A 13106-nucleotide genomic window follows, 5' to 3' on the forward strand; every position below is an offset into this window, starting at 1 on the left:
GACCAGCATGCAAACTGTGGGGAAACTCCCACAGCTGGGCAAATGCAGGACAACACCCACGGCATCGTGTCTGTCTATCTCACGTATGCATCCAGTGCTGCCAGACAGAGGTCTGAATCTCTCCTCTCAAGGATACCACTGCAGTTTTTTCTCTCCTGGATCAAGTAGCAAACACTTGATTCCAGTTCCCGCTGTGCAGGAACCAATTGTTCCAATTCCTGCTACGCAGGATCATCTGAAAGATGAAACTCCCCACATTCCTGACCCAGATGTCAATCCCCCAGGAGAGCGAAGAGGGGGAAGAGGAACAAAATTTAACTAAAACGATGGTTTTTTAATGGGAACCAGAGGTATGGTTACAATTACGTAGTCCAACACAAAAATCCATGGGCGATCAGGAGTCGGAAGGTTACAAAATAACGAGGGTAACACTGGGTACAGAAGAAAAGCCGCTCCAGAACCTCAGTTAGGAGCCGGACTAATACGGCCGCTCCCTGCGATCCTGTCTGTGCTCACCCCTGCCAAAAAAAAAAAAAAAGAGGTCCATTAGGTTTGAGAGCCAGCATCTCCATCCACCCCCTCCCACCGGCGGTGAGCAGCTATCTCATCTCTCATCTAAGGAGGAGGCATCTACAGATGAGTTCCCCAGAGACAATTTTCCTCCCCTGCCCACTAGGTTACTGTCCCATCTCTTTCCAATCTAGCTGCAAAATGAAATCACTCAACAAAACCTTGCTAGCCCATTACTCTGTTCAATTACTCTACTTTTACTCAGAGTCTTACCTGGAGTCCATCTTGCCAGGGCCAAAGCCGCCTCTGTCCCCACCACCCCGGCCCCCTCGGAAGCCCCCACGGTCCCCGCCACGGCCCCGGTAGCCGCCCCGATCGTAGCCTCCTCGGCCACCACGACGGTCATCTCCATAGCTACCCCCTAGGAAAAAAAAGAAATGGATCTCACATACCCATCCAAGCGCTCCCCCACCACAGCCTCCCTGCTCAACAACGAAGGCCCATCTGCTCATGAGCAGGTCTGCCCTCCTTACCCATGTGAGAACCTCCTGGTCCCCCTCCTGGGCCATCTGGTTTAGGGGCCTTACACTGGTTGCATTCATTCCTCCAAGAGAAGTTCATGTTCTCACAGGTACTGAGCAAAAGGAAGACAATTAGTTCAGAGGGACAGGAAGTAGGCAAGATCCAGAACAACAGACTCCAGTGCCCTTAGAAACTGGCGTGAGAACACTGAGGCGCCCGAAAGGTGAAGGAACGCACGCTGTGACCGTGGAACCCAGTCCACACCTTCCCTACTACCGTCGGCGCTGGTCAACCACAGTCTACAGATATTAAATAGAAACGCCTGAAATGAACAATTCACCAGTTTTCAAGCTAATGTCATTCAAGGAGCATGATTAAGCGTTATGCTCCTCCTGGCCGCCCTGGCAAGCTGAGAAATCATCTCCTTTGTCCAATGTATGCACACAGCACACACTACCTGCTGACCATTCACTTGGTAGCCATTTGGTTATCAGATTAACTTATCAGAGCCAAGGGCACACACCACAAAGGCAGGAAAAAAAGCAGATGCACTCACGGATTAGGACACTTCCAGTCCCCGGCTCTCTGCTGTCCCCCGCCACCACCACCTCCACTGGGGAATCCTCCTCGGCCACCGCCTCCACTGCCGCCGCCACCGTAGCCTCCACGGCCCATGGGACCTGGTGCAGATACAGGAAGTATGGGTCCAGGCCCCTTCCAAGCCTGGCTCATCCCAAACCCACACCCCCATATACCCTTTCCAATGGAGCTATCAAAAACACCAGGCAGCGCCTCACCTCCTCGCCCTCGGCCTCCACGACCATTGCCACCACCCCGATTGAAGTCCGCTCGGCGAGTAGCAAACGAGACCTTGATAGGATTCCCAGAGAATTCTTTACCTAAAGAAATAAAGGTGAGAGAAAAGACTTCTGATTCAAGACCTGTGGATCCAAAAACACTCTTGGTACAATCTAAGAGTGCTCTCCTAAAAATATCTGTACTGTGTTAACTGCACCTCCAGCTCCGTCACTGTGCCTCACACGTACCGTCAAACCAGTCAATGGCCGCTTTAGCAGAAGGTGGGTCATCAAATGAGACTGTTGCCTCTCCCTTCAGCTTGCCAGTTTCCCTGTCTGTGTACAAATTAATCATGGGCTGTCCTGTTTTCTTGTTTGTCTGAAAGAGCAAAATGAGAAAACAATGATTTCCGAGACTATAGTAGGTATCCTTCATTATCTCCAAGTCATGGTTGGTTCCAGGACCCCCACCATCTTTGTATATTCAAATCCCTCTTAAAATTGTACTTGCAGGGCCGGCACTGTGGCATAGTGGGTAAAGCCACCACCTGCAGTGCCGGCATCCCACATGGGCACCGGTTCAAGTCCCGGCTGCTCCACTTCCAATCCAGCTCTCTGCTATGGCCTGGGAGAGCAGCAGAAGATGGCCCAAGTGCTTGGGCCCCTGCACCCACATGGGAGACCCTGGCTTCTGGCTTTGGATTGGCCCAGCTACGGCCTTTGCAGCCATCTGGGGAGTGAACCAGCAGATGAAGACCTCTTATCTTTGCCTTCTATAATCAATTTTTCAAAAATGGCATCTGCATGCAATCACATCTTCCCATTTATTTAAATCCTTTCAGGTTACTCAACACCTAATACAACGTACACACTATGCCAACAGCTATTACGCACTACAGTATAAGCAATGACAATTTTTTTTCCAAACATCTTTTATCTGTGGTTGGGTAAATCTGCATGTGACACAGAACCTGTGGATCCAGAGGACCAACTGCATCACCTTTGATTTTCCTCCTCCAGAACCCGAACCTCATCACTCCCAAATTTCAGCTCCTTCTTCCCAGTCATTTCCTGTTTAACTTCTATTAAAGCCATGGTCTACAACTTCCTTACTTCAACAGTCAAAGATAAAGTTAAATACTATAAAGCAGACCCCTGAACATGAAGGGGTTAAGGGCCATCCAACAGCCTCCCCTAGCATCTAACTCCCTCAAAACTAACCTGCTGCTGGCCAGAAAACTTACAATGAAACCAACAGATTACTGGGTTCTGTATGTTACAGATATTATTAAAGTAGACTATGAAAACACACATGGAGGCCAGCGCTGTAGCACAGCAGGTTAAGCTGCCACCTGCAATGCCAGCATCCCATACAGGAGCAGGTTTGAGTCCCAGCTACTCCACTTTGTATCCAGCTCCCTGCTAATGCACCTGGGAAAGCAGTGGGGGTTGACCCAAGTGCTTGGGCCCCTGCACCCATGTTAGAGACCCAGATGAAACTCCCGCCTTCAGTCTGGTCCAATCCTGGCTTTCGTGGCCATTTGGGGAGTGAACCAACAGGCTGAAGCTCTGTCTCTCCCCCTCTCTGCCTTTAAGTCTTTAAAAAAGGAGAACATATGAGAAGGCAACCTCTAACTCTGTCTTTCAAATAAAAATAAATCTTCAAGAAAAGTACATGACAGGGGCCAGTGGTGTAGTGCTGCAGATTAAGCTGTCCCTCTGCAACTCCGACATCCCCATATTAAAAGGCAGGTTCATGCTGCAGCTGCTGAATTTCTGATCCAGCTCCCTGTTAATGCACCTGGGAAGTCACTGGATGATGGCCCAAATACTGGGGTCCCTGGAAACCACGTGGGAGACACATGGGATTTCCAAGCCCCTGGTTTCAGCTTGGCCCAACCCCAGTCACTGAGGCCATTTGGGGAGTGAACCAGCAGGTTGAAGCTCTGTGTCCCTTCCTCTCTCTCTGCCTTTAAGTCTTTAACAAAGGAAAATACACAAGAAGTCAAGATTGCTTTTTACCTCAACCCACAACTTACTGGAGGGATGAACTGCTCCCAAAAGAGGTAACTGCCATCAAACAGCATTTAAAACAAACCACCTGAGCTCACCACAAAAGCAAAACCAGGTAGCTTCTGTTATCTACAGTCATGGGACCAGCATTCAGGCATTAGCTGGTAAAACTGCTGCCTGCAATGCCAGCATCCCATATGGATGGGTTAAGAGTCCCAGCTGCTCCACTTCCCATCCAGCTCCCTGCTAATGGCTTGGGCCCCTGCCACCAACATCAGAGACCCAGATGAAGACCCTGGCTTTGGCCTGACCCAGTCAGTACTGGCTGCTGAGCCAATGATGGGGAATCACTCTAATTCTTTCAAAATAACAAGCACATCTTTAAAATAAAGACAACACTTTATGCAAGCATGACTTAATACTAAAGCTATTATGTTTACATTTCAACTGCAAACTGTGCCACATGTGGGATGTTTGTGTGCTCTTCGCGTGTTGTTTGTATTTTAGGGCAATATAATAAAACACATGGCTATCTATGTATGTTTTATGTACCATAATGTTCAGTATTTCTAGACTACACAGTGTATTTACAGAAAAGTTTGCCACGCATCTCCAAAATCATCATCTGTTCACAAGCGTGTTGTTCGAGACTTCAGACTGCAGCTGTTAAGAGCGCAGGGCAGGCCCTTGTCAATTTTATGTTTTCCATTAAGTGATTTCTTTCCAAAAATGGCAAGCGCTACTGTCCTGATCTAAGCAAATTAGGCTGGACAAAACCCTTAAGACTTGTTTTCAACGAACGTGTGAAATCAAAAAGCCTGGTAAGAAAATATCCAACTCTGTTTAAGTACCTTAATAATGCCAATCTGCTTGAAGTAGTCAGCCACAGACTCGATGGTGACATTCTCGCCCAGGCCTTGCACAAAGATGGTGTTGTTGTCTGAATTATCCTGTTCTGCTTGAGGAACAGAAGGAAATGCAAATTTGAAGAACAAAGTTATAACAGGGGTTAAAAAAAGAGACAACAAATGTCAAATTGATTCTTAATATTTTTTTTAAGATTTTATAGATTTTGAGAGTCAGAGTTACAGACAGTGAGAGGGAGAGACAGAAGAGTCTTCCACCCACTGGTTCACTCCCCAAATGGCTGCAATGGCCGGAGCTGAGCCAATCCAAAGCCAGGAACCAGGCACTTCCTCTTGGTCCCCCACGTGGGTGCAGGGGCCCAAGGACTTGGGCCATCTTCTGCTGCTTTCCCAGGCCACAGCAGAGCTGGACTGGAAGTGGAGCAGCCGAGACTAGAACCAGTGCCCATATAGGATGCAAGCACCACAGGCAGAGGATTAACCTACTGCACCACAGCTTCTGGCCCCCTTAACAATCTAACCATAACATGTGATCCTGAAAAAAAAATTCTGAAAAGCTCCCAAGCAGCCAGTATCATTTTGGATTTAGGTCAGACAACTAAAAAGAAATCCACAACCTTCCATCTTAACATTTGAATGCCCTTATTGCGCCAGCCATGAGTAAGTTTTAGGCTTATAACAACTTTAAGCATGTTAATAAACAGTATGGAAATCAGTCCAAAAAGTTAACTACCTGGGGCCAGTGTTATAGCACAGCAGGTTAAGACGCCGGCATCCCATCTGGGCGCCGGTTCAAGTCCCAGCTGCCAGCACTGCTGATCCAGCTCCCTGCTAATGTGCATGGAAGGCAGGGTCTCCTAGCTCCTGGCTTCAAAACCAACCAGACCCAGCCGTTGCAGCTGTTTAGGGATGAACCAGCGGAATGGAAGACCTGTCTCCCTCCCTAACTCTGCCTTTCACATAAATAAAACTTAAAAAAAAAAAAAAGTTAACTACCTAAGACCACAACAAAGTGCACCTGTGTTTATCAACGTTCCACTGAAGACCTATAGTAAGAAACCTTACATTTCGTCTAGTATCCAAACGTGACCAGTCACAAGACTCTAAATGCTTCCCTTCCTTTGTGTGTGATACAATCAGGCTTTCATTCACATTTGGTTCTGAAACTTGGCCACGATCCACGTTTTAAAAAGCCACTGCTTTAAACCAGCAGTTCTACATTGTGGTCCAAAGATGGGTCAGCATCACCTGCGACTTCCTAAAGTCACCGCAGGGAGGAACCCATTCATCAGGTATTCCTGACAGACTGCCTTATGAACCACTGTGTACTAGAGTTCTAAACTCCCTTCCTGCCTCTGTCCCCACCACCCCACCCCAATTTCAAACACGTAGGTCTTCTACCACTCTGGTCATTCTTCCAAAACCACCTGTGAACTCACCGGAGTCATGACGTGATCCTTGGTCCCGAGGGCCTTAAGTGACATGAAAAAAAGAACAAAAAAAAAAAAAACAAAAACAAGGAAAAAAGGAGCCATTAGTCAACAAGAAAGGACACACCAAGGAAAAAACTAACACCAAATGCAAACTCTTGTCAAGTGTCAGGTAAGTGCTCACAGCCTCACTCCAAACCCTGCCCAGAGGAGAAAACCTAGGCAGGAGAAGACACAGGCCCTTTTCTTAAGATCTGTAATTTCAGTCCCCACAGGGACAAGTCCACACTTGAGAAAATGCTGCCTCCCCCCGGCTCAGGCTGGGAAATGTCCTCAGCACAGATGTGGAGGGGAGCGAGGTACAACCCATTAGGTTAAACCAACTCATAGCTTGGCCCTGTACTCTCACCCGAGAGACAGGGGCTCACCACCAGCAACATGATGTGCATCCATCCAGTTTCTCCAAACTTTAACACCAAGACACTTATCCCTTGTGGAACGATTTTTAATTTCATCTTTAGAAACCATTCTTAAAACCATGTTGTTTCCCCCAAAGCCACATGAAAATTTAAAAAAAAAAAAAAAACATACATAATAGCTATTATACTTTTAAAGCATGCCCCAGGGAACAGACCAGAAATCTTATTTCCATAATGTAGCCTCTTTTTTTTTTTCCAGAGACCATCTTTGACCAATGTTTATCTGAATTCGCCATATATATTTATACCCATACACAATGACACCTAAGTCATGAACCCAAGCCTTTGGCTTTAAATGTTGAAAATGAATCAAGAAACCTTTTATTAACCAAACCAGAAAAGTTCCAGCTTACTGGGAGACTTCTCAAATTTGTCACTTTTTTTCCCATGAATTCAGTTTGTGCTGATTAAGACCTGGTTATTTCCCATGAGCCACACATGCTCCCAACCTTTCTTGAAGTAGTCCACACCTTCCTTCCCAGAGCTAGTTTCTATTGGCCCGTCTATGTTTCAGACACTTACAGAGAATTACATTGACACCATTCAGTACTTTAGAATATATATATACCAACTTCACCATCCTCAGGGTAGGGCAGTATTCACAACCCTCTCCCAGAGTTAAAACATTTGGAGATTGTTACACACATACGTATACACACACGCACGCACGCACACACAGTCTTGGACACAATGATCAAAAGGATCCTAAAGCCAAGTTGGCAGCACATGTTCCAGCACGCACTCTCCAGTTTCTCACGATGGTGATCACTAGGTGCCAGGTGTGGCGACACCCCTGTCAGAGGCCTACTAAGACACCTCTTAGTAACCTGAGTCAAAACCAATTTGGTACCGGTTGACTGTTGAGTCTTACCCCTGCCTGCCTCCAGGTTAGCACACATCTGGCAGCAGGTGGCATTCTACCCCACCCCTTTTCTGGAGGTGGTTCTGGACACTTCAAAACCTTTGACACTTAAATTCACACACTAAGACATCTGCAAATGAACAATCAGACAAAGCATTGCTGGGAGTTGGGAATTTTGGAAACTCTGTTCACTTACCACCAAATTTATTGAAGCCACCACGGTCACTTCCGCTGGAGAAGACAAGTTAGAAGAAAGGACATGAAGCTTCCAACGGCTACAAAAGGTGTTTTTGTTTTTGTTTTTTTGATTTTAACATTCCCCAAACATGGGTAGGTGTTTTGGGAAAAAGATACGAGTGGCTACTAAAATACAGCCCTTCCTGACCGCCCCTTGTCTGACCTTTGAGCATGTCACACACACGTGTGCAATTTCTCAGACACAGTTTTTAAAGATTTTGCTTTAAAAGGTTATGTCTATTTCCTCTGGAAAAAAAAATGACCCATTTTCCTTGGTTGTTCTTCCGATGTAGCAGGTGTTTTTTTCCTCTTGTCGTGAGTAGTTGACAACCCAGCAGTTGGTTTAAAAACCCTACCCCGGATTTACCCAGCAGACACTTCACACCAGGCTGGGGTAGCCCTGAACACATATGTTTGTGGTTTTTGCTTTGAAAGCAGCAAGCAGACCCAACCCCATTCCATAAAAAGTCAAAACCAAAGGCAATGTCCCCTTAAAGCAAGACCAACTTAGCTAAGCCCTATCCTGACTACTGAGATGCGTATGATCTCCCCCACCCCCGGGGTCACCCCTTCTACACTGCGAGAAGAGCGGAGTATTTTGCAATGTCACCTTTCATACCTGTGGCACATAAAATGCAGAGCAAGTTAACAGTCACATAACAGTTGTTGCTTTTTAAAGTTTTGCATTAAACACACACACACAACAGAGTTTGCCTTATCCTTTGTACGTTTTTTTGAGACTGCCCCCACCCACCTCTGAATACTTACCATACATACAAACTCATTTTAAAAAGCCCACTTTTTCCTCAAAAAGAAGTTACCACTGGCATTCCTCCCCTTTTCAAGGGAGACACAAGTAGGGTCCCTTCGTAGCCTTATTTAGCAACAGATTTGACGACTGTTTTAACATCAAATCTAAGGTTTTACTTCAACTTCAAGGGAAAGGGAAGGTGCAGCGGGACAAGCTGACATCTCTTAAGTGACCCGGGGGGCGCTGGACCGAAGAACAAATAGGTGGGACACCACTGGCGGAGGACTCTGTCCCAAAGGTCTGCACGCTTCAGTCAGATAACCCCATCAAACCAAATCGCACACAAAACCACTACTGTCAGTCAAATTAGTGCAAATCAAGCTCATGGATTCAAATGACTCCAGAATGCGGACAGAGTAGCCAATTCCTGGAAGCTGAAGTCGAGTGAAGCATTACCCACTCCCTGAGAGGACACACGGGAAAACATAGACCACGTTTCCCTACTACTTCCCAGGAGTGGGATCATCGGTTTCCCTTGCAGAGAAAGAAGTCTTTACTTCCACGATTCTTGCCTAGGATATCAATGACTCCAATCCGTACACATCTACATGGTTTTTCCTTGACTTTGGAAATAAAAGTGTCAATACTCAAATCTCTATTCAGAGGTGTGGACGGGAGTTTAGGCTCCTAAGTTCTCGCAAAAATGAAATGGGGATGTGTACAAAGAGACAGTAATCGCTCCCAAATCAAAGTCCTCAGAGATCCCTAGAGCACACAAGAACACTAACCATGCACTAGAGACTGGCTTCCAGGAGACTCATGCAACCCTCCGCACTCCCCGCCTGAGATACTCCCTGGCTCATGAGACACCTACCCCATGCCGCCTCTGCCTCCACGGCCACCTCCACGTCCTCTGGGCTCATAGCCACCACTGCTGCGGTTGTAACCGCCGCCGCCGCCCCTGCCGCGGCCCCCACGGTCTTGCTGGCCTCCCCCGTAGCCACCGCCGCCGCCACTCTGGTCCTGACTGCCATAACCACCGCCACCACCGCTCATGGAGGACTGATCTTGGCCGTAGCTCCCTGTCAGAAAAGACAAAGGCGCTTTCAAAAAAAGAAAATAAAAAAAGACTATGAAGTAGCAGGAAAAAAACTCAACGGTACCAGAGAGTTAAGAGACAACAGAAATAAAGACAGCTAGGAACCAAGAAAGCAATGCTTTCAGGATAAAGGCCAAAGAGGAGAATAAAAACCCTTAGAAAAAAACAGGTACTAGGTCCCAGCTGAAGGCCCATTCTCACCTCCGCCACCCCCTCCACCACCTCCGCTGCTACTGTTGTACTGGTTCTGCTGTCCGTAGCCCTGAGGGGGATTATAGGAGCTTTGCTGCTGTCCATAGCTTTGCTGTTGTCCGCCATAGCCAGACTGCTGGCCATAGCCCCCACTCTGGGGCTGCCCATAGCTGCTGCTCTGAGAACTGCCGCCGTAACTACGGGAAACACACAGGCAAATCAGAACCCCGGCATGCCCACAACTTCCTTTCACTTTCAGCACATCCCCTCCTCCCTACCAACACAGGCCTCCCTTCCCCCACCACACACTGCGCCTCCTAATGGCTCCTAGTGCTCTGCCTTCTTTCCTTAGCAATTCACCCCTCATCTTGCGGGCACACAAACACCTTACCTGCCGGAGGTGTTGCTGGGAGCTGGCTGCTGTCCATAGCCAGGGTACGAAGACTGCTGCCCATAGGATGATTGAGAACTCTGGCTGCTGCCATAGCCGCCAGTTGAGCCATACCCCTGGGGAGCTGACTGAGCGCCATAGCCTGCTACGAAGAAAAACAAAGCAAGGGAGTCACGAGAGCTACGAAGAAACAAAGGCATGGGAAGGGTTGAAAAAAAAAAAAACATACTCTACCTATGTTCATCCATACCTCTTAGCAACTGCTAGTAAATCCTGCAACTCCCAGCCAGGGAAAGGACATTCTTCTGAACTCTAAGGTTAATGTTCTAACTCCTACTGACTTTTTAAAGACAGTTCCAATTTTATTCCACCTATCCTAAAGCCAGTCTCCAAGACTGGAATCTTATTCAAAATATCCCTCTGTGTCAACCACGTTTTAATATGCTGGTATGAGTACACCATACACAAGAAAACCCACATGAATTATTTTCACTTCAGAACTCGGGGGCAAATTCCTTCTCCTGGCGTATCCCGTGATGCCCAGTAATGGGACTTCAGACAAGAAGACCATTTTCTCCACTAAGAATCAGCCTAAGACTGGCACTCTCTTTAGGGAGTATGCCCTCATGCTTAGCAGGGAAACAGAGAAAAGGTACAGCATAAACAAAAAGTCAAAGGAAAACAGGAAACGATTAAAAGCAAGGAAGGAAGCATTTTCACTGGAAAAGACTCCAGACTCCAAGAAGTTTTAGGGTTAAAGGGGAAAAAACATGAGAGATTCACCACTTCAGCACTGCTTAGGGTTTCAAGGCAGAGTGACCCCCCCGCCCAAGACAGACTCACTGTTCTGGGTCTGTCCGTAAGAAGAACCGTAGCTGCTCTGGCCATAGCCTGAAGTGTCTGCTGACTGCCCGTAGCTGCTGTAACTCTGCTGTCCGTAGGGCTGATTGCTCTGCTGGGAGTAGCCCTGCCCAGGCTGGGTGGGGTAGGCCCCGTAGCTGCCGGGGGAAAAAGAAAAAAGAAGAAAAAGGGTGCAGTCAAGAAAATGACCTCAACCACCCTTGCCCGCTAGGAATTCTAGAAGCCCAGACACGGCACTCACCTTTGGGTTGCTTGCTGGGTATAGTCTGATGAAGAGAAAAGACAATCAACGTTAGGGTCAAGAAAGGGGTTGCCAGGTCTATTCCTTAACCCAAGAACTGGGGCATCGGAGCCAGGAAACCCACCAGCCTACTGCTGCCCTGCTGGCCACCAACGCCCCACCAGACTCTTTCTCAATGCAAACTCCACTCGCTTGAGGAACTGCTAGAAAACCTGTCCCATCCCTGTCCCGGTCACACCCACTCCATGACAAAGGCCACGGAGTTCCTAAGTGGGCACCAAAAAACAAAAGCCATTCTCCGCCCCTTGGCCAATCTTGGGAGAAAAAGCAGAGGGGAGTCTTAAAGCAAAGCCAAGCAACCAAAAAGCAGAGGTCCTGTGACGCCAAACGACAAGGCCCCTCATCAATTCGATCAGTGCTCAAGTCCCCAGGCCTGGGGCTCCAACAGGCTCTCATCGACTCCTGCCGACTTCTCAGACAGGAGGAGCCGCCGCAACCCAAAAGGTACCGAAAAGCGCTTTTAGGACGTCACATTCGAGACGCAGTAGCGAGATCAACTCCTGCCCTCAGTCCAGGAACCCAGGCGCTTCCCGCCGCAGGAAACGGCAAAGGGATCGGGGAAGGGTGTGGCCTCGGACGCCCGTTCCCAATTCGGGGAAAAAGAAAATTTAGGCGGGAAAACCCTCGGACCCGGCCCCCGAGGCCGTTGGCGGATCTCCCCGACGCCCCTCTCAACCGTTAGGCCGGGCGCGCGGCCCCGATCCCGAGCATCCGCCCCCGGCCGCGTGGCAACCGAGGCGGGAACGCGGCGGTCCCGCCCCTTCCCGTGGGACCCTGAGGGGCCAGGCCCACGCCGGAGGCGGGCCGCCGAGTCCGCTACCGAGGGTCTCGCGACAAAAAGCCGGCCTGACACGAGGCGGGGAAGGGGGGGATCGGCGCCGCGAGCACGGGGGAGGGGCCCGCAAGGCGCGTGCGCGCACCGAGTGCCCGGATGCAGCACTGCGACAAAGCGGGCCCGAGCGCGGCGTGGAGGGGGTGGGGGGGCCCGGGAACCTGGGCATTTCCGCCCGCTACCACAGACTCGAACTCGCTGAAAAGCGTCCTCCCCCCACCTCATCCAAGGGAACGGAGGGAAGACTTCCCGCCCCGCACGAAACGCGCCAGAGGAGCAAAACAAAATGGCGACAACAGCCTCCCGCCCCCCCTTCCGCCCCTCTCCGCGGGCTTCCCGCCACAGGGGTTCGAAAATATCCTACACGCGATCGCCGCCCTGGCCCCACTGAAAAAAATCAAAAGCCCAGCTAGGAGAGAGCAAGGCAGGCCCTCCGGAGCGGCGCGCCACCGCTGCCTCGCGCCCTTACATACCGTTTGAGGCCATCTCCGCGCACGCGCGCACAGGCCGCCAAGCAACAAGATTCCGACACCTCGGAACACCGACGCCTAGAGGACTGAGCAGCCCCGCCTCCTGCGTCGAGGCTTATGTACGCCTCCCCGCCCACGTACCGCGGGGGGACGTACCAACCGCCGAAAACGAAGGGGGGAAGCGGGGCCGGACTCCTACCACCTTCCGGGGAGGGTCGAGGGTCCCAGCAGAAAGAAGGAAAAAAACTAACTAATACATATAAGAGAATATATATCATCGTGTTTTCTCTGATCAATAGCTCACCTTCGCTCTGCAGGCCTAGCCTACGATTCGTCTCTACCCCTATAAGAGAGACATGGTACGGTCTGATTACGTTAGAGGCGGGGCCAAGGCCCCGGGCGTCTGCGGAAGGAACCGTAGTCAAGGCCGGGAGTCGAGGTGTGGGAACCGAGATTCCTCTGGTTGGCCCCTCTCGCCCGGGCCTCACTTTGA

At 49.5% G+C, this 13106-nt stretch overlaps 1 protein-coding gene across 4 annotated transcripts; it reads right to left on the minus strand.

The window, feature by feature from the left end:
- Nucleotides 1-313: 313 nt before the first annotated feature.
- Nucleotides 314-12705, minus strand: FUS (FUS RNA binding protein). Of its 4 annotated transcripts, none has more exons than XM_070064844.2 (15): nt 12617-12705; nt 11252-11276; nt 10993-11147; nt 10150-10291; nt 9768-9955; nt 9342-9549; nt 7676-7710; nt 6148-6180; nt 4694-4797; nt 2079-2208; nt 1830-1931; nt 1589-1712; nt 1044-1144; nt 784-931; nt 314-518 (listed from the first exon to the last, which is right to left on the minus strand). In XM_070064844.2, the coding sequence occupies exons 1-15, from the start codon at nt 12627-12629 to the stop codon at nt 479-481; spliced, it is 1548 nt and encodes a 515-aa protein (XP_069920945.2). In that variant the 5' UTR covers nt 12630-12705; the 3' UTR covers nt 314-478. The 4 variants fall into 4 exon arrangements, with proteins under 4 accessions (XP_069920945.2, XP_069920943.2, XP_089177273.1 ...); XM_070064842.2 differs by having other exon boundaries at nt 10150-10294; XM_089321147.1 differs by lacking the exon at nt 7676-7710.
- Between the last annotated feature and the right edge of the window lie 401 nt (nt 12706-13106).

The sequence above is a fragment of the Oryctolagus cuniculus genome, chromosome 19 (genome assembly GCF_051225735.1).
Source record: "Oryctolagus cuniculus isolate XC-2025 breed Fujian yellow rabbit chromosome 19, ASM5122573v1, whole genome shotgun sequence".
Lineage (NCBI taxonomy): Eukaryota > Metazoa > Chordata > Mammalia > Lagomorpha > Leporidae > Oryctolagus > Oryctolagus cuniculus.